General features: G+C 43.6%; 1 protein-coding gene across 1 annotated transcript in view; it reads right to left on the reverse strand.

Moving 5' to 3' along the window:
• DSCAM (DS cell adhesion molecule) overlaps positions 1-21,918 on the reverse strand; it is a 766,451-nt gene that overhangs the window by 597,531 nt on the left and 147,002 nt on the right. The window contains exon 3 of the mRNA XM_032355377.1: positions 15,327-15,473. Within this exon, the coding sequence (XP_032211268.1) occupies positions 15,327-15,473 (147 nt within the window). The remainder of the gene's footprint in view (positions 1-15,326; positions 15,474-21,918) is intronic.

Below are 21,918 nucleotides of genomic sequence, written 5' to 3' on the forward strand. Positions count from 1 at the left end.
TTTCTTATTTGCTTGGAAATCATGCAATCCTGAGCGCCTGCTTTCTGGACCAGGAGTACTTCAGACAGAAGCTGAATAACAACAACAACACCAACATTTCTGTCAAACACTGTTCTAAGCATTTTGAATAGATTAACTCTTTTAATCATTACAACCACCTTATGAGGTAGTTCCTGCTATTGTTGCTCTCATTTTCCAGTCGAGGAAACTGATACAAAGAAAAGTTGCGCGATCAGCTCAAGACCCCGTGGGGGCTGTGGTGGATTGGGGATGTGGACCTAGACGTCAGCTCCGGGGCCCATCCTCGTGCCTTCTGACTAGAGAGACAAATACAGAGCTAGAGACCAGGAATTGGCTAGGTATTTATAATTCATGGAGCACCTCCCCAGGCATTTCTAATCTTCATCAAAACACTGTGTCCAATTCTACAGAGAGATAATCAGTTGTTGACGCTCTCACAGCTGTGACATGGGGACCTGAAACCAGGTCTAAGTTCAAACCCAAGATGTCACCCACACTGTTGGCAACAATGAAATGGGAACAGAAGCCTGAAGCCTTCCCTGGAAGAGTGACCCCGTCAGGAGATTTTGAAAAATATTTGTTTACTTACTGTACCTGCTTATTAGCTTCTCCACAAAAGACATCTTGATGACGCTCACACAGAGCAGCATGTACAAGATTTTCAATTCTTCAAACAACCCAGATCTGGACAGTCAATAGTGTGCATCGTCACTATGTTTCCAGAAACCAAACAGACTAAAATATTCTATAACCTCCCCCTTTTTAAAGCTCAACACTCAATGTGGGGCTTGAACTCGAGACTTCGAGATCAAGAATCACATGTTCTACCAACTGAGCCAGCCAGGGGCCCCTGCAAATACTCTCATTCGTTTCCCACACATGGACACAGGACAGTCAGTGCAAACAGGGCTCAGCTGTAGATGTTTCAGTCCTAAGTCATTGCTTATCCAACAAAAATACAGTTGCTTTCAGATTGACTTGAATTTGGGATACTTTGGTGGGAAATTTTTTAATTTTTTTCCTTGTCTTTTAGTTTTTTATTTAAATTCAATTAGGTGGGATGCCTGTGTGGCTCAGTTGATTAAACCTTTGGCTCAGGTCATGATCCCAGGGTCCTAGGATCAAGTCCTGCATTGAGTTCCTTGCTTGGAAGGGAGCCTGCTTCTCTCGCTGCCTCTGCCTACCTCTCTGCCTATTTGTGTGTGTTCTCTCTCTCTCTGACAAATGAATAAATAAATAAATTCAATTAACCAACATATAGTACATCATTAGTTTCAGATGCAGTATTCAATAATTCATCAGTTGTGTATAACACCCAATGCTCATCACATAATTTTTTTTTCTAGTATAGTTGACACACAAGGTTACATTGGTTTCAAGTGTACAACACATACCATATGATTTCACTCGCATGGGAAATTTTGTATTGCATATAAGTTTTCAGATGGCTAGCCATTTGGGAAATTTATTATTCATTTTTCCAGTAATAAATGTCCCCCTTTCCCTTAGGGGAGGGAAGCCTAGGACTCTAAATTACAAAAATATCCACTGCTACTGAAAATGGGATCATTTATCAACAGCATGAGAGTTCACTTTAGCAACAGATGGCTTCATGTATGTTATCTACTAATGTGTCAGTGCAACCCAGAAAGCTGGGTGGGGGAGCAATGTAACATGCCGAGTTTTGAAGTGGCAGAATTCAGTTGAGAAAGTGAGTTTATATGCATTTCCTCTATATTAGTCAGCTCAGATTGCCATAACAAAATACCATGGACTGGGGGGCTTAAATAACAGGACGTACCTTCACAGTTCTGGAAGATGGAAATCAGAGATTAGGGTGCTGGTAGAGTTGGGTTTTGCTGAGAGCCCTCTTCCCTTTTCACTGGGTGTTTGCATGGCTCTGTACCTCTTCTTAAAAGGCAATAGTCCTACTAGAATAGAGCCCAACCTTTAAAACCTCATTTAACCTTAATTACCATTTAAAGACCCTATCTCCAAATATTGGGGGTTAGGGCTCACGAATGTAGAGACACAATTCAGGCCATAGCATGATCTGAAAATATAAGTCATGCAGTTCGCCTATAATCCCTGATATCTTGGCTCTGGAACATCTTGCTTCTGTCCCCATCCTGGTTCCCAGCCCAGTCTGACACAAGGGCAGGCTACACACAGCTGAGGGGGAAGCAGCTGATGGTGTGGCTGCCAGCTGGCGTTCTAGCACAGCTGGGCAGGGCAAACGGGACAGCACGGGAACAGTCAATCAGGTATGGGCACTCTGCACTGAAACCCTCTGTTTTTTGTTTCCTTCCTTTTGAAACGGTTTTTATTTCAGGATTTCATTTGATACATGTTTGTCAGCTGTCAAGCAGGCGATAGAAAAAGATGTGAAATAGGTATAATAGAGGATCAAAAGACATCGGAAAGATTTGTTAATATACTGGGAGCATCCTCCCAAAATTCATGTCCTTCCTGGAACCTCGAAACATGACCTCATTCGGAAATAGGGTCATCATAAATGTAATTAGTTAAGATGAGATCACACTGGAGTAGGGTGGGCCCTTAGTCCTATCTGACTGATGCCCTTACAGATGAGAAGAGACACAGAGATATGAACAGGACAGAGGCCCTGCGACCAAAGAGGCAGATATTGTAGTGATGGTGTCTAGAAGCTGAGGAATACCAAGGACCAGCGAAACGGCGAGAAGCTCGGAGAAGTGCACAGAAGAGACTGTCCCCCAGAGCCTTCAGGGAGAGCACGGCCCTGCTACATTTTGATCCTGTGCTTCTAGCTTCCAGAGCTGTGATGGCACACATTTCTGTTATTTTAAGGTATGCTGTTTAGCACCCATCCGGTGATACTTTGGAAACTAATAGTTAAAATCTGGAGGGGAAAAAAAAATGGAGGAATTCAAAGGCAAATTCATTTGCAGTTGGAAGGCATGCTGAATTCTGCTTTAGTTATGCTCTGTTGGAGGCAGCAGGAGGGAGCAGACAGCGCAGAATTAGGAGAGAAGACAGGCCCAATGTTAGGATCATCTACATAGACATGACGGACAAAGCCCCAGGGAAGAAATGAGATGACCCATAAAGAAAGTGGAGATGGAAGGAGTTAGGGGTGAAGACTGAGCTTGGGGGTCTATTTACATTTCTGAGCAGGGAGGAAAAGATAAGGAAAGTGATAGTGCAGAAATAATCGAAGAGGAGAAAGTCAACCAAAGGAGGGCAACCAATGGAGGAAGGTCAATGGTGTAGGTTCTTCAAGGAAGTCAGAGAACTTGCCATTGGAATATTGGAATTTGACATTAGGAAGTCCTAGGTGACCTTGGAAATATAAATTTCAGTAGCATGCAAGTGGTAGAAACCAGACCATGCAAGATTAGGAAGAAGTTATTCACTTGCTTTCTCTAGCATTTGGTGCTAGGCACATTCAAAAAGTGATTGTCCAATGGGTGACAAGCAAGGGGCCACCATAACTGAGAAAATTGCCCTGTACAGAAACCAATTAACATAATAGGCCTAGAACTGCTTTCCTTAACAGGCCTGCTCGCAAGGCTGACCCCATACCTACCTGATGGCCCTCTAGTAAAACCCTTCAATACTGAATGTCTAATGAGTTCCCTGGTAGAGAATATTTTACACTTGTTGTCACTGTTCCCTGCTATGGAGATGAAGTGTGACCTATGTGATTCCATGAGGAAGAATGTCCTGGAAGCTTGCGCCTGGTTTCCTCTAGACTTCTCCCCACATACCTTTTCCCTTTGCAGATTTTGCTGTGTATCCTCTCACTGTAATAAATCTCAGAGGGGGGTAAAATTATATGCTGAGTCCTGGAAGTCTTCCTAGCAAATCAATGAGCCTCTGGCACATGCATAAACTAAAAATTCTATGAGATTAACATAAAACAAAAACCAAAAAGGTGGATTGAGAAGTGAAATATTCAATTTGGAATTTTAATATTCTACCATTTTATTAGGAGAGGGACCGGTAAAACCATTCTCTATGCACATATAAAGATGAGGCAGGGTAAATAGACATTCGCTCTCCGGTTACCAGCTAATCTATGGGAGCTGCAATCAGCAGCCAAAATCCCCTGGTGATGCTTGATAGGAACCGAAGCAGTGTGTTAGGCTGACTGAATGACCCAATGCCTTCATGGCAGAAGGGGTGTTTCATAAACACACACACACATGCACACACGCGCACACACACGCACACACACGCACACACACATACTCTGACATGCTCCAGAATTAATCTGCTACCACATTCTCCTTATTTTTCCTTTCTTCCTCCTTCCTTCCTCTCTCTTTCTTCCTTTCTTTCTTTTTTAAAATATTATATTAACATGTCTTTAGCCATGTGTCTACTTGTCTCAGAAGTTCAAAACTCAAAAGCTTTTTGTTGTTGTTGTTGTTTTGCACTATAATCTTGAATACAATTTCCAATTATGAGAATGGGAATGTGTCTTCTCTCTGAAGGCTGACACTTAGCAGGCTTTCTGTTCACCCTGGACCATTCAGGATCTCACTAGTGGCTTATTTCTGAAATGCCAGACTTGAGCCATCCGACCAACCACTAACATCACCTTCATTCCCAGAGTCGGCAGTTTCTCTGCACTCCCCAGGCAGGTTTTAATTACATTCAGGGGGCAGTGGAGTAACACGTAAAAACTAATTTAATGAAAATAGACTTAAGCATGGAGCACTGGGTGTGGTGCAAAAAAAAAAAAATAATGAATACTGTTATGCTGAAAATAAAAAATAAATTAAAAAAAAAAAGAAAATAGACTTAATTGGCAAAAGTATGATCAAGTAATGGCTTTTAAAAAAGAAAGAGACCAGGACCCCCCCTTCCTGTGTGCATCACCATTTTTCAGTTATCCTGCTCGCCCAAAATATAGCGTGGTGAGAATATTACATCTCTCCCGCTTTCTAATTCCAGCCTCCTGCATCCCTTCTGTGCTGACTTCCAGTGTTTATAAGGATGCTCCTACTTCCTGGAAATCAAGATAGGTAGGTAGATAGATAGATAGATAGGAGGAAGGAAGGAAGGAAGGAAGGGGCGAGCCCCTTTAACAGTTTCCATTTCGATCTACAAATTTCTTTTTCAGTGACTGTGAAACCAAGACTTCTTTGTTCGTGCAGTTCCCTGGTGCTTGTATTTATTTATTTTTTTAATTTGCCAACATACAGTACATCATTAGTTTCAGATGTAGAGTTCAGTAATTCATCAGTTGCATAGAACCCAGGGCTCATCACCTCCCTGATACTTTTGAAATCCAAGACCAGGCTTTCAGATGGCAACAGGCCTATCCCCTAAATCATTTTGATGTTGATCTCATTCTCTTTACTCACAAGCACCTTGAGGGCAGAGCTGGGTCTTATCACCATGGTAACCTGAGCAGCTTAGTGGCAGGTCGCCTTGAAAATGCTCAGTGACTATGAGTAAAATGAAAATATGAGTGCCTTAAGAGGCGAGGACGTGACCTCTCTTAGAGTCACAGGTTTCACGGACAGAGACAGCCAGCCACATACAGCCCTCCTTGCTCCCAGCAGCTGCGCCCCCCACTCCAAAAGCCAACAGAGCACATCAAACCTGATCTTAGTTTAAGTTTGCTGAAACGTGAAAACCTTGCCTACCTGGAGTGACTATATCTACAGTGTAATTGTTTTCCCCATCCTAAAATGCAAAGCAGCATTTTCTTAAATGGCCACCGCTCCTGGGAAAGCTTCTGTTCCTCCCCAGGCAAAAAACACTGCAGGTGTGTGTTCCTGTGATGGCCGCAGCTCTGCCTGTCCCCACGGTCACACCACACACAATGAGGTAATCTCCCCCCTTAGCTCCCTGAGAGCAGAAGCCATCTTGGGGCAGAAGGGAGGGGGGCTTCTTCAAGTCCAAATCCTGCTTTATCTATGGTGACCAGACCCAAAGACTGCATCTCTAAACCACCACGAGTATTTCATGTGAAGTGCTGGGCTAATATCCTTTGATATTTAATGTGGGCAGAAAATTGTTCACTTTTACCCAAAATACAGGAAACCAAATAATCGTCCGTGGACTTGAACTCATTGATCCTAAGAGATAAAATTCTCCTTGAGTCATCACTAATAGAGGTGTTCAGATGGGAAATATCGTAACAGAAAATTGGGCCAGTGCTAAAGAGGGAGACAGATTCTCTGGGAATAGTAAAATGTTCACAGTTCCCATTTTCCAAATCCAGTTACCCTTGGGCTGTGTCTTTGATGTTAATGTAGCTAAACCCCCGGTGAGATTCTCAGAATTTTATCAGAGGAAACAGACACAGAATGCTGAGCTCTCTCATTGCCAGCCTCCCTAATCGGAAAGAAAGTCTCCATGGGCCACTGAGTGAAACCCAAATGTAAAGCTGTCGATATTGTTCTTTGCTGGGATGGGGTCCTGTGTCTCCTATCAGCAGTACCTCCCAAGGCACATTGCTCTCCACACTACTACACTTTTATGGGCTACACTAATATTCTAATATTTAAAGGGCTCTCATCTGGGCTTCGAGGAAGAGAAGTGATAAGGATGCTGGAAAATGAGTATGAACATCATTGTTCTTGCTTTTCCTGCTCCTTTCTGTTAGGTGAGAAGACAATAGATCCAGGTTCATCCCCTTCACGGAGGACAGTAAATGCACAGTGTGCACCTGTCCCTGAGATGCGTTCCCTCCACACATTCCCCAGTTCCTATATCCATCGGCCAGAGGATGAGAGTGAAGGGGGACCACATGGCATCCCATGGTCAGGCGGAGAGCCCAGGGAGACAACAAAGCAGAGCACACGGCAGCAACAGACATTACGTGCCTCTCCTTCCCTGGGGGAATTATGGGATGCCTACTTTTCACCCTGTGTTCATAGCTCCGGCTGCAATAAATGAATAAGTAAGTAAAATGTCATAGACCAGGTGGCTTCAACAAGAGGCATTTGTTTTTCACAGTTCTGGAGTCTGGTCATCCAAGAACAGACTGCCTCAACAATTGGGTTGTGGTTCAGCCCTCTTCTGAGATTCAAATGGCTGCTTGCTCCCTGTCCTCATTCAGTGGAGAGGGAGAGCCCTGGTGTCTCTCCTTTTTTTTTTTTTTCTTTTTTAATTTTTTAAATTTATTTTCAGCGTAACAGTATTCATTGTTTTTGCACCACGCCCAGTGCTCCACGCAATCCGTGCCCTCTCCAATACCCACAACCTGGTTCCCCCAACCTCCCACCCCCTGCCCCTTCAAACCCCTCAGATTGTTTTTCAGAGTCCATAGTCTCTCATGGTTCACCTCCCCTTCCAAATTCCCCCAACTCCCTTCTCCTCTCTAACTCCCCTTGTCCTCCATGCTATTTGTTACGCTCCACAAATAAGTGAAACCATATGATAATTGACTCTCTCTGCTTGACTTATTTCACTCAGCATAATCTCTTCCAGTCCCGTCCATGTTGCTACAAAAGTTGGACATTCATCCTTTCTGATGGAGGCATAATACTCCATAGTGTATATGGACCACATCTTCCTTATCCATTCGTCTGTTGAAGGGCATCTTGGTTCTTTCCACAGTTGGGCAACCGTGGCCATTGCTGCTATAAACATTGGGGTACAGATGGCCCTTCTTTTCACTACATCTGTATCTTTGGGGTAAATACCCAATAGTGCAATTGCAGGGTCATAGGGAAGTTCTATTTTTAATTTCTTGAGGAATTGCCACACTGTTCTCCAAAGTGGCTGCACCAACTTTCATTCCCACCAACAGAAAGGGTTCCCCTTTCTCCATATCCCCTCCAACACATGTTGTTTCCTGTCTTGCTAATTTTGGCCATTCTAACTGGTGTAAGGTGGTATCTCAATGTGGTTTTAATTTGAATCTCCCTGATGGCTAGTGATGATGAACATTTTTTCATGTGTCTGATAACCATTTGTATGTCTTTATTGGAGAAGTGTCTGTTCATATCTTCTGCCCATTTTTTTATGATTGTCTGTTTTATGTGTGTTGAGTTTGAGGAGTTCTTTATAGATACTGGATATAGATACCTTTTGTCTGTACTGTCATTTGCAAATATCTTCTCCCATTCCATGGGTTACCTCTTTGTTTTGTTGACTATTTCCTTTGCTGTGCAGAAGCTTTTTATTTTGATGAAGTCCCAAATGTTCATTTTCACTTTTGTTTCCTTTGCCTTTGGAGACATATCTTGAAAGAAGTTGCTGTGGCTGATATCGAAGAGGTTACTGCCTATATTCTCCTCTAGGATTCTGATGGATTCCTGTCTCACATTGAGGTCATTTATCTATTTTGAGTTTATCTTTGTGTACGATGTAAGAGAATGGTCAAGTTTCATTCTTCTACATATAGCTGCCCAGTTTTCCCAGCACCATTTATTGAAGAGACTGTCTTTTTTCCACTGTATATTTTTCCTGTTTTGTCGAAGATTATTTGACCATAGAGTTGAAGGTCCATATCTGAGCTCTCTACTCTGTTCCACTGATCTATGTGTCTGTTTTTATGCCAGTACCATGCTGTCTTGGTGATCACAGCTTTGTAGTAAATCCTGAAATCAGGTAGCGTGATGCCCCCAATTTTATTTTTGTTTTTCAACATTTCCTTAGTGACTCAGGGTCTCTTCTGATTCCATACAAATTTTTGGATTATTTGCTCCAGCTCTTTGAAAAATACTAGTGGAACTTTGATCAGAATAGCATTAAAAGTATAGATTTCTCTAGGCAGTATAGACATTTTAACAATGTTTATTCTTCTGATCCAAGAGCATGGAATGGTCTTCCATCTTTTTGTGTCCTCTTCAACTTCTTTCATGACTGTTCTGTAGTTCCTCAAGTACAGATCCTTTACCTCTTTGGTTAGGTTTATTCCCAGGTATCTTATGGTTCTTGGTGCTAGAGTAAATGAAATCTATTCTCTAATTTCCCTTTCTGTATTTTCATTGTTAGTGTATAAGAAAGCCATTGATTTCTGTACATTGACTTTGTATCCTGCCACGTTGCTGAATTGTTGTATGAGTTCTAGTAGTTTGGGTGTGGAGTCTTTTGGGTTTTCCATATAAAGAATCATGTCATCTGCGAAGAGAGAGAGTTTGACTTCTTCATTGCCAATTTGGATACCTTTTATTTCTCTTTGTTGTCTGATTGCTATTGCTAGGACTTCTAATACTATGTTGAACAAGAGTGGTGAGAGTGGGCATCCTTGTTGTGTTCCTGATCTCAAAGGGAAGGCTGCAAGATTTTTCCCATTGAGGATGATATTTGCTGTGGGTCTTTCATAGATAGATTTTATGAAGTTCAGGAATGTTCCCTCTATCCCTATACTTTGAAGTATTTTAATCAGGAAAGGATGCTGGATTTTGTCAAATGCTTTTTATTTTGCATCAGTTGAGAGGACCATGTGGTTCTTCTCTCTTCTCTTATTAATTTGTTCTATCACATTGATTGATTTGCAATTCTCATATCAGACAAATTAGATTTTAAACTAAAGACTGTAGTCAGAGATACAGAAGGACACTACACCATTCTCAAAGGGACTATCCACCAAGATGATCTAACAATTGTAAATATCTATGCCCCCAATATGGGAGCAGCCAATTACATAAGAAAACTGTTAATCAAGATAAAGAGTCTTATTGATATGAATACATTAATAGTAGGAGATCTTAACACGCCTCTCTCAGAAATAGACAGGTCATCGAAGCAGAAAATCAATAAAGAAACAAGAGCATTGAATGACACATTGGACCAGATGGACCTCATAGATATATACAGAACATTCCACCCTAAAACAACAGAATACTCATTCTTCTCAAGTGCACAGGGAACCTTCTCAAGAATAGACCACATACTGGGTCACAAATCAGGACTCAACCGATACCAAAAGACTGAGATTATTCCCTGCACATTCTCAAATCACAGTGCTTTGAAACTGAAGCTCAATCACAAGGAAAAGTTTGGAAGGAACTCAAACACCTGGAAGCTAAAGACCACCTTGCTTAAGAATGCTTGGATCAACCAGGAGATCAAAGAAGAACTGAAACAATTCATGGAGACCAATGAGAATGAAGACACTTCGGCCCAAAACCTATGGGATACAGCAAAGGCGGTCCTAAGGGGGAAACACAGAGCCATCCAAGCCTCACTCAAAAAAATTGAAAAATCCTTTCTGATGGAGGCATAATACTCCATAGTGTATAGGAACCACATTTTCCTTATCCATTTGTCCATTGAAGGGCATCTTGGTTCTACCAAACTTTTGTAGCAACATGGATGGGACTGGAAGAGATTATGCTGAGTGAAATAAGTCAAGCAGAGGGAGTCAATTATCATTTGGTTTCACTTATTTGTGGAGCATAACAAATATCATGGAGGACAAGGGGTGTTAGAGAGGAGAAGGGAGTTGGGGTAAATTGGAAGGGGAGGTGAATCATGAGAGACTATGGACTCTGAAAAACAATCTGAGGGGTTTGAAGTGGCGGGGGGGTGGGAGGTTGGGGTACCAGGTGGTGGGTATTATAGAGGGCATGGATTGCATGGAGCACTGGGTGTGGTGAAAAAATAATGAATACTGTTATGCTGAAAATAAATAAATTTAATTTAAAAAATTGAAAAATCCAGAACACACCAGCTGTCTCTACACCTTAAAGAACTGGAGAATCAACAACAAATCAAACCAACCCACACATAAGAAGGGAAATAATCAATATTAGAGCTGAGATCAATGAGGTAGAAACCAGAGATACAGTAGAACATATCAATGAAACAAGAAGCTGGTTTTTTGAAAGAATCAATAAGATCAATAAACCATTGGCCACACTAATCCAAAAGAAAAGAGAGAAAACCCAAATTAATAAAATTATGAATGCAAAGGGAGAGATCACAACGAACACCAAGGAAGTAGAAACAATCATCAGAAGTTACTATCAACAGTTATATGTCAATACGCTAAGCAACGTAGATGAAATGGATGCATTCCTGGAAAACTATAAACTCCCAAAATTGAACGAGGAAGAAATTGACAACCTGAATAGACTGATATCTAGTAACGAGATTGAAGCAGTGATCAAAAACTTCCCAAAAAACAAGAGCCCAGGACCTGATGGATTCCCCGGGGAATTCTACCAAACTTTCAAAAAAGAAATAATACCTATTCTCCTGAAGCTGTTTCAAAAAATTGAAGCAGAAGGAAAATTTCCAGACTTTTTCTATGAAGCCAGCATTACATTGATCCCCAAACCAGGCAAAAACCCTACCAAAAAGGAGAATTTTAGACCAATATCACTGATGAATATGAATGCTTAGATTCTCAACAAGATCCTAGCGAACAGGATCCAACAGCACATTAAAAAGATTATCCACCATGACAAGGTGGGATTCATTCCTGGGCTACAAGGATGGTGTCTCTCCTTTTAAGTACACTAATCCCATCATGGCAGGCTCCACCTTCACAGCCTCCTCAAATCCTAATTCTTCCAATGCCTCCACCTCCGAATACCATCATGTTGGGGGTTGGGACCTCAACATATGAATTTTAAGGGGATATGGACAGTCAATCCATAATAAGACCATTGGAAGATTCTTTCCAAAGATCGTTTAAAATAGATGAATTCATTTATGCTCTTAATTTGGTGATCTAATGACCTCATATGACAAGAGAAGCACAACTTGACTCCTGAGTCTAGAGAAAGGCCAACTTAAACCTCCCCTGGAAAGAAATCAATGCATGACCTCATGTATAATAAGCTAATGACACAACTGTTGGAATGGCTAATGAATCCATGCAGATCATGTTGAAACCCAGACAGACATGACCGGTGCTTCTTACCACTGCAAGAACATAGCCCAGTCATTGATTTCCTCAACCAAGGTAAAGGGCAAAAATTAGTAAGACATGCCCATATAAGCCCTTCATTTCTTTTTATAGGAATTCATTGATATTTACTTTTTTTTTTTTCCATTGGAAGGATTTCCTAGGTGACAGATAGTCACTCACCTTAGCCTAGATTTCCAAAGAGCCCTGGCCTAGAAGGTCTGCAGAAAGTGGATGCCTGCTGACCAGAATCAGGCCTTGCCTCTTTGGCCTCCCTCCAGGGAACTTGGACCTAGGAGGCTGAGTGCAGGGGCAAGAGTGGAGGCCCAGAGGACATACCTCTCCCTGAGCCAGTGACCTCTCACCATGAACCCTGTGCGAGCAGGGACAGTGGCCAAGGCCCTGGGTGGCCTGTGGGAGCTCCAGCTTTCTTGGATCAGTCCCACTCCCAGTCTTCTCTCCCCACTCTACCCAACACAGTGGAGTCTCACACAGCCTCGTTTTCATGGAGGATTGATTCACTGCCTTCTTCCATCAAAGGAAGTGACGTGTGCAGACCAGACATGTTTCCTGGGAACATTCCCAGTCAGATCCACTGAGGGCTGTGCTGTATTGGAATCCCAGAAAGACTTACACGAGGTCATGGCCCCTGCCAACAACCAAATCTGAATCAGTTTAGCAAGGAGGCGCCAGGGCTATCTGTTTATTTAAAGTCAGAGACAAATTGACCTTTTAAGACCATCTGCTGTGCATCCCATCTGGAGGTCCTCCTGCTGTCTACAGGACAGAGGCTCCAGGTTCATCCTCTGAGCCTCGCAGCTTTCTATGTGTAGTCACCTGTGTTCCACCTCACTCAGGGCCTGGCCGCCAGCAAGAAATGCAATCTTTCTCCACCGAAACCATTCAGAAGCAGCTTATTAATTAAGATCCTCAGTGTCTCTTAACAATTTTATCACCTCCAGTGACTTCATGATCTCCTTCCCTGGGCATTTTTGGCAGTCCTGATGGGTGGAGCTTGGGGGCTGGAAACAGGGCTCAACAGTAAGCCACTCTAAGTTGCATTATAAGGATAATTTGAAGACTTCTTGTTCACAGATCCTAACACCTCACCCGGGCACTGTTCTCAGGTTAAACTCCCTGAGAAGTCAAACAGTTTGGACTCACACTCTTTCTGGGTGTGTCTCGGTCTCTCTGTCTCTGTCTCTTTGTGTCTCTCTCCATCTCTCTGTGGACACACACACACATGCATGCGCACACACATACACACCATGTGAGCCACATGGAGCATGCTTGCTTAAATGCCTACTTACAAACCAACAAAAGCTTCCTATTAAAGTATCCCTCAATGAGATCAAAGCCTACACTATATTGGTTTTCTGGATGCTTTTGTGCAAAAAAGGAAAGCCAAGTGCTTATCCCTGGCCCACATTGTTTTTAAGTTTTTGCCGAAGGGTAAAACTCCCATGCATAACTGAGGAGATGTGGGCATCATCAGAACCCAACAGCAAGATGCCAGTTCTGTGTCTGCATATCTGTACCCTCTCTGCTCACCAGATATAAAATTCCTTTTATTTTATTTAATTAGGTTCATGTTTGAAGAAAAAGTCTTATTCACATCAATTGCAACAAGATGAAGCCTGCATGGAGATACCAGTAATTAAAGAAGTCTAAGAAACATAAGAACGCACACAGTGTATTTCTTAAACATAATAACCTCTATTGTGAACATACAAAGCATCTATGGATATAGATGTCCATATCGATAGGTATATAAAACCTTCAGTAGCTACTTCTTTTTCTCACCCAGATCTCCAGTGGTTCTCCCCTTCCAGGAACATCTCACTGAACAAAGGTGTACTATGTGACCTACCTTGGCCAATTAAATATTAACAGGAATGACATAGGTCTCCTCAAGTAGAAGCACATGGAGGCAGAATGTAATCCTCCCCTGTTCTCTCCTGCTCCACGGCAAACCCGGAGGCTGTCTGATGTCTGTTCTATGATGGCCGAGCCTCCATCAGCCCAGGCTGCTGAGTGTGGGAGACTGCAAATCCTGCCCCCCATCCTCCCGCTCAGTGCACCCACAAGCCCTCACTACGTGCGTGTGAATGGCCTTCCCTTCTGGCCCTGGGCTCAGCCAGAGGGACTCGTCATCAGATTTCTCCATCTGCTATTAAGAAACTAAAGTGACCTCGGAAGACAAGTCCTTAAAACCATTAATCAAAGACAACAAGTAGGGGTGTCCAGCTGGCTCCATCAGGAGAGCACACGATGCTTAGTCATAAGTTCAAATTCCACACCAGGTTTAGAGATAACTAAAAATAAATAAATAAAATTTTTGAAAAAATACAACAAATACAAGTGTACAGGTGAGTCTATTATGATTATTTGCAATCACATTTCAGTCATTGAGCTCAGTATTTTCTCAATACTTTAAATTATGACGATTAGCCAATATAATAGCAAGGCCTCTATCATTCACCAAAGTTCAAGGGGCTCTGACTGGACGGTGTTAAGAAAACCTGAAAATGTCTGTTACATGCCAGTTTACTGGATATATTTCAAAGATCAAAGATACAATTTTTTCAAATGGGTTAATGACTGCTTTAGTGGTCACTGTACAGGAACCTACACTGTCTAGAGAATCAATAAGCTGAAAAACAGAAATGTTATGTCACCATGAGAACTTAGTTCCAATTTCACATGTCAATGAATGGGCAAAATTTTGGTGGTATTCAAGAGTTGCATGAAAGCACGTGTGTGTGTGCACACTTGCACACACATCCACACAGATGTCTAGAAAAGCAGTCATTTATAACCTATTATAGCACATTGGGTGCTTATCACTACTGTTCTCCAAAAGCAGCCCAAGGTCACTCACTATCCAAAAATGAGCAAAGTAAAAACACTGAACCCTTTCCAGGTAGACAGCAAGGGGGCAAGAAATCTACTTAAACACCATAAGACTAAACTATAATATCTTAGAAGAAAATATCAGTTGCATCATTTCCAGGTTCTGAAAACAAACCCATAAATTATACACACACACATACATATATATACACACATATATATACATACAAAATATGTATGTATATATATGTATATATATACATACACATATTCTGAGTAGAATCTTCAAGAAAGAGTTCAGAGACATCACATAGCTCTTCAGACATTTGAAAGGGTCACAGCAGACAAAACCAGAGCTTCTGTTTTCCAGACTATGGTTTCAGGCTGTCAGTCCTAAGTATTAACACCGAAGATTCTCACAGATGCAAAAACCTTATTGCCCAATTTTCAGGAGCAGAAATAAGCCAAAATTGCCTCAGAGAAGTAGCATGATGGCTATACGTACAGTAACTTATTTCTATCTATCAGTCAATTCACAGAAGAATATCGCAATCGAGCCACAAAATCTAGCAACCCAATTCAACACCTGAAACAGCCTCGAAGAAGGTGAGCCCGGCACCCTGTGCCCCGGACACACCTCGCCTACCTGAGATGAGTGACACGGTGTCTTTCTCCCAGGAGACGACGGTGACGTACGCCTCCACTGAGGAGGGGATAATGCACTTGAAGACCGCAACATTGCCTCTCATGGTTTTCTGGTCCTCCACACGGACTGTATAGGGCTCCCGTAAAACTGGAAGGCAAGAAGACCCTTGGTAAGACACCCTGGCAGGAGTTCATTGTGGGAGAACCTCATTCAGATACATGTGCTGTGGCTTACATGAGGAATTGTACCACCTATAGTCATTGGGGGGAAGAAATCAAAGAAATCTGTGGTTCATGCCTTAAAGACTTTCATCCCATTCACAAATGAACTACACTGTTTTCTAAAGGGCAAGAGTATATCTAAAAACAGCTATCTGCCTCCTCGGTGCTCATGGAGGTAGAAAGTAGCTTCATAAAGAAGTTGTGATCATGGGATACTGCTCTTCCTGTCCCCCAAGGACAAAGGAAGAATTTTCTGACTATGAAGAAAGAGTTGGAAAAAATCAAGAAAGGCAACCTCTCCTGAGATTTCTTAAAAACTACGTGACAAAGTAACTCTGCATAAGTGTTTTTTTTTTTTTTGGCAGTTGCAAAACAGTCTTGGAAACAACTGTTCCTCTTCCCATGACTTCAGAAGGATGTTGCTTAGTGAGCCTACCCCAGCACCTCCCAAAATAGGGGTATCCCTGAAAACTCTCCGTGGAGCCATCCATGAGCTGGCTGTCTGGGTGAGAGGCAGGGAGGCAGTGGGTTTCAGAGCCTACCCTGCAAGCCCACCTGCCTGGGTTCATAGCCAAGTCCAAACACTCACACAATGAGTGAGTGGCCTTGCGACCTAGACAACAGGGATTTTGGTGATAAATCTACCACTGGGGGAATGTAAGGACTCAGTCAGGTAGTGTGGGTACAGCACTCAAAGTGGTGCTTGCCACGAGCAGGTGGGATACGGCTCTGTGTACCAGCAGCTAGAACCGGATCCACACCATAACCCGACATGAGGAAGACCTCTGTGTCCAGGAGAAGAAGAAATCAGGGCTGTAACCCAAACCATGCCTCACCCCAGCTGATGAATATGGGTGCAAGTCTCACTTCTCCACAGCTTTATTTTCCTCAAGCTTAAAATGAAGGGGTTGAGACAGGAAGATTCTCGCAGTCTGAGTTTTAGGAGCCTGGTTTTCTATGATAGCCTCAGAGACAACTTCTCTCACCATCCATTCAGCTTTCCTCGTGGTTTAGTCATTTACTGGACAAGGATGTGTTGAGAAAACTGGCCGTGGAATTACTTTTTAAAGAAATTAGCATACCAACGAAAATAAGAATGAGTTTCTAAAGGGAACTCTCTTCATAGACAGAGGTGAATGTTCTAGAAGAAGCATTTTTAAGATTGGCGCTGGTTTTGTGACAGGCTGAATATCTTAGTATAGAGTGCAGCCTTATTCAGAGTATTGCTCCCCAAAGCCCGCTTTTAACATCAGTATTTAATATTTTCCCCACTTGGAGAATTTTTTTCACTCCTGTCTCAAACCAGATAGATTTTCGGAAGTCTGGGACTCTTCTGAGACCCCCCACCTCCACACTCCCCATTAACAGTCTGACGCCATGTGCCAAATGGTGAGTCCACACTGCTTGTAAAATCTCCCCAGGGCGATAGCTCAGGGTGCCCAAGAGCCTGGCCTCAGGAACATCGCCATTAACACAGGGGCAGGAGCTGATTTTGCACAGGAAAATAGAACTCAGTCGGTAGCACTTCGGGAAGAGCGGTGGTCCACACTTTTGGCCGGAAAGAGGTGACAAAGAGGTAAAGAAGTCAAACTCCCTCATGAATGAGGATTGGATTGTGGTGGAGAGAAGACAGATGAGAGGATGGGGTCGAGAAGAGAAGAGGAAGGGGCTGGACAACATGGCCAAGGGCCAAAGAGTCCATTAGCACAGGGAGAAGGTCACTGGAGCAGGTGCAGGAATCCAGTGGAAGTCTCTGTGTTTGTGTAATGCTGGTTGGGAACTATAAGATCACTTCATCTCCCCAAACTTCCAGGGCACTCTGCCTCACACGAATGGCTCAGGTGGCTTCACACGAATTTCATGGAAATTAAAGCCAAAGAAGACCAGGGCAAGAGTCGACGCCCATCCAGTTACAGAGGAAGCACTTTCCCAGAGGGCCTAAGTGCTGGTCACCGGAGCCAGAGAGAGGGGCCCAGTGGGGACTTGTCCTTTTGCACCCAAAGTCCTGCCCGCCCAGAACTCCTCAGTCCAGGCCTCTCACACATACCATGGGGCACCTTCTCCCCTTCAGCTGCCCATAGGTCTCATCTGCTCCCTCTATCCCCCATGTCAGCCCCAAGGAGCCCAGATCTTCTTGAAGCCGGGATACAACTAGGTGCACTGCATCCCACCCAGTGAAGAAAGAATGGGGCAGGGAAGGAAACACTCCACTCCCTCCCTAGATTCTTCTACAAAGAGAGACCACTCAGGGAACCTCGAAAAAAATTAACTGTAGAACTTCTAACAATGCTTGGCACATAGTAAGTGCTGAATAAATGCTTGGAAGGTGAATAAATAAAAATCACAGAGCTTCCCTGTTGCAAGTACTTCTAACCCGACTGTAGAAAAAAATATTTTTTTATTTTTTTATGTTAGTCCCCACACAATACATCATTAGTTTTTGAGGTAGTGTTCCAAGATGCAGTGTTTGTGTACAACACCCAGTGCTCCGTTCAATCCCAGCCCTTCTTAATACCCACCACCAGGCTCACCCATCCCCACTTCCTTCCCTTCTACAACTTTCCATTTGTTTTCCGGAGTCCATAGTCTCATGGTTCATCTCCTACTCTGATTCCCACCCTCCTTCATTTTCCCCTTCTCCTAATGTCCTCCATGTTATTCCTTATGTTCCACAAGTAAGTGAAACCATATCATAATCGACTTTCTCTGTTTGACTTATTTTACTCAGTATAATCTCCTCCAGTCCCATCCAAGTTGATGCAAAAGCTGGGTATTCGTCCTTTTGATGACTGAGTAATATTCCATTGTATATATGGACCACAACTTTATCAATTTGTCTGTTGAAGGGCATCTCGGTTCTTTCCACAGTTTGGCTGTTGTGGACATTCTGCTATAAACACTGGGTTGCATGTGGCCCTTCTTTTCACTGCATCTGTACCTTTGGGGCAAATACGCAGTAGTGCAACTGTTGGGACACTATCTATTATTAAAAAAAAACAACTTGAGTTTTCATTATAGATCTCTTCCTTATTGATGAAAATAAGGTAGACCCCTGAGGCCCCACCACTTAAGAAGCCAACACTGCTCTCTAACAGAATATACCTCTCATAACACAAGTCTCCCAGGATCACAGCAAGCCTCCCCAAGGTACTTGTTACATCTAGTCCTTACTACCACCACTTAGGAGAACAGAGACTGAGTTACAGACATAAGATCCAGGCAAAAACTAAAACATGACTGACATCTGTATTACAGGGAAGGGTGAGCTAAACCTTAGGACCTTGTGTCCTAAGATGGGCTCTCTTCCGAAGCAGGTCAGAGGTGAGGAACTGGGGGAAAGTGGCTGACTGTAGATATGGTCCCAAGAAGACCAGAGACGGAGAGGCTGGGGATGTAGCGCAGGGCAGGACCTAAGGCAAGGTGTGATTTCAGGGCAGCTCCAGCCCCTACCTGAGCCTGAGGAGAGCTGTGAATGTGAGTTACACTTTGAGCTCCTCTCACTCCATACCTGGAGCTGGAACTTAATCCTTACAGCAGTCTGGCACTGGCTCAGGGCTGGTCTCAGGGCCCCGCATTCCCAGGCACTCCCCACTCTGTGTGTGTGAAGTGGCTCCAGGATACCAACCATCCTCTAAGGGCTCTCTGTGTGAGCTGTCAGCAACCAGCAGGCTCTCACAGGTGCCCTAGACCCCACTCCTCAGGCACACACAGCCCACCAGCCGCAGGGCTCCCTCCTGCCACCATCAGGATGATGAACCATGCCATAGTTGGGGTGGGGGAAAGCAATCTCCCTTCCCTATTCCCCCTCCCATGGTGGTCAGGTGACCTCTAAGGGTTTAAAGCCTCCATGCTAGTTTGGGGAAGGGGTGGCTTCCACCATACCCCACTTCAGACCATGTGCACCCACTCCTACCCACACTCCTGCCCTGGCCAGAATGGAGGCTGCCAGTCATTTCTAGACAGGGGCAGAGAGGAGAGGCCAGGCAGGGCCAGAGCACTCAGCATTAGAGGGCCAGTAGTGGTCATAGTGGGGTTAGGGAGGTGGAGGCTAAGTGGGGCTCTGGGCACCCAGAGACTGGAGAAGGGGTCACTGAGAACCTATCTGGGGGAGGTGGCATGAGGCAGGACCCTGCAAGAGCTGAGGCACTGAGCTCCCAGAGCACGTTCCATTGTCCCATTATCTTCAGTTATGAAATGCAAGTGGAAAGAGAAAAGCATTCATGTTTCAAGATGGCAACAGAAGAGCATTGAGCCAGAACTCCGGGACCTTCTCAGCACTGGGCCCTGTGGACTGCTCCCATCCCCAGACATCAGTCCCATGTAGCAATCGGACAATGGGGGATGATGGGGTGGAAGTAAGTCAAAGGAGAGTTTGAAGAATGGGCCCTGCAGGGGAGGTATGTCTGGGTGGCCCTCTTCTCCTGATGGGCTAGCCTCAGATTCTGCCTACCCCTCTGATTCCTATGTCCAATGTGAGAAAGCATCAGCAAATGCTCATGGGTTGGCTTTCTTTGGAACACCAGAGGTCTTAAGGCTGGTCTTTCCTGTTTAGGAAATGGTCATCCGAGGCACATTGTGACCTAGAGGCACATTAGTTTTATATAAATCTGGTTTTGTTCTATTACATTTTGTAGCTGATAACTTAATAAATTGAGGTGTGCCTCAAATAATCAATTACATCTTGAACACACCCTCATGTCAAGCACTGCCTCAGGGACTATGGAGATCATAACACTTATGGAATGATCATCTGAAGAAAGAAAATTCAGGTGGCAGAACAAGTAGAAGAAAAGAATGAAAGACGGACAGGCACAAGTGAGAAAGTGGGGTGGAACTGGCGAGCCTGAGTAGCTGGTACGGAAGGGGGCACTTGAGCTGGCACTGAAGGACCAGAGGACTTATAGGTGGAGAGGAAAGAGAGAGAAGAGCAGTGGTGACACAAGCAGGGAATATTCCAGAGATTATGAGGTACTGAACCAGCACTTTTTAGCTACACTGGCTTCCAACCACAACTCCTATGCACAGGCAACAACAGGTTCACAGAAATCCCCTCTCCCTTGTCTGAAAATGGAAGTAAGATCAACCTCGCAAGACGTGCCGATTAAAATACAGAAAGCCTTAAAGTACTTGGCACAATGTCCAGCACATAACCACTTTAGTCACTGAGTCTCTATGATTGCCGGCGAGAGGAGCTGATCCAAGCTACCAGAAGCTGAAAGATGAGACCTCTTTGAAGCCACGGTTGCTTTGGAACCTGCAGCCAGAGCCCTGGGAAGGGCTCCGCAGCCTCTCTCTCTTTGATCCTGGCTTCACATGCTCCTTTCCCACAGACAGGTTTCCTCTGCTTTCCTGGTCTGCGTGGGAGGAGGGAGGATCCTCGACCCACAGTTCCCAGGCATCCTGAGGAAAAATGGGTGATCTTTCAAGATTTCCGTTTCAAAATCAGAAAGCAAAGAAACGGATGGAACAACCCGGTTAGTTGCTCTCCCTCAGTACCATCCACTTGGAGCAGAGGTTCCAGACTCTTGTGTGATGTGGCTGCAAGAGACGGCTAAGGGGCTTGCCGTGGGCTGCTCAGAGTGGCAGCGAGACGTGCAGCTACTGTACTCTATGAACATCAAGACAACCCTTGAGTGACTAGGTCAGCCCAATCTTATTACTTGCTTTCTCTCAAGACAACTTTATCAAGATACAATTGATATATACTAAAATAACACATTTACTGGTGGTTTTCACATATGTAGACCCCCATGAGGTCACCACCACAATCAAGATAATGAACAGACCCATCAGCTGAAAAGTTAACTTGTCCTCTGTGACCCGTCCTTTGCACCCCCTTTCACAGGCAACAACTAACATGCTTTCCATAACTCTAGATTAATTTACACATTTCAGAGTCTTACATAAATGGGCATACATTTTTATGTGACGTATTTCACTCAGTATGGCTATTTTGAGATTCCTCCCTGCTACTGTGTTTACCAATACGGTATTCCCTTCTTATCTGTGGTTTTCCTTTTTGTGGTTTCAGTTACCCATAGTCAGCCACAGTCTGGCAGCACAGGCTCCTCCTTCTGACCATACTATCAGAAGGTCAATACTATCCCCATTCCACATCACACTGCACATATCTTTCATCTCACTTTGTCTCATCATGGAGGCATTTTATCATCTCACATCACCACAAGAAGAAGGCAATAAGCTACAGGTATTTGATATTTGGTATAAAGATATTTGGGGAGAGAGACACCGTTCATATAACTTTTATTACAACACATTATTTTAATTTTATGATTGTTGTTTGTTGATGTCTTACTGTGCCTAATTTATAAATAAAACTTTACCATAGGAATGTATGTATAGGAAAACAC

Source organism: Mustela erminea, chromosome 1 (genome assembly GCF_009829155.1).
Source record: "Mustela erminea isolate mMusErm1 chromosome 1, mMusErm1.Pri, whole genome shotgun sequence".
Lineage (NCBI taxonomy): Eukaryota > Metazoa > Chordata > Mammalia > Carnivora > Mustelidae > Mustela > Mustela erminea.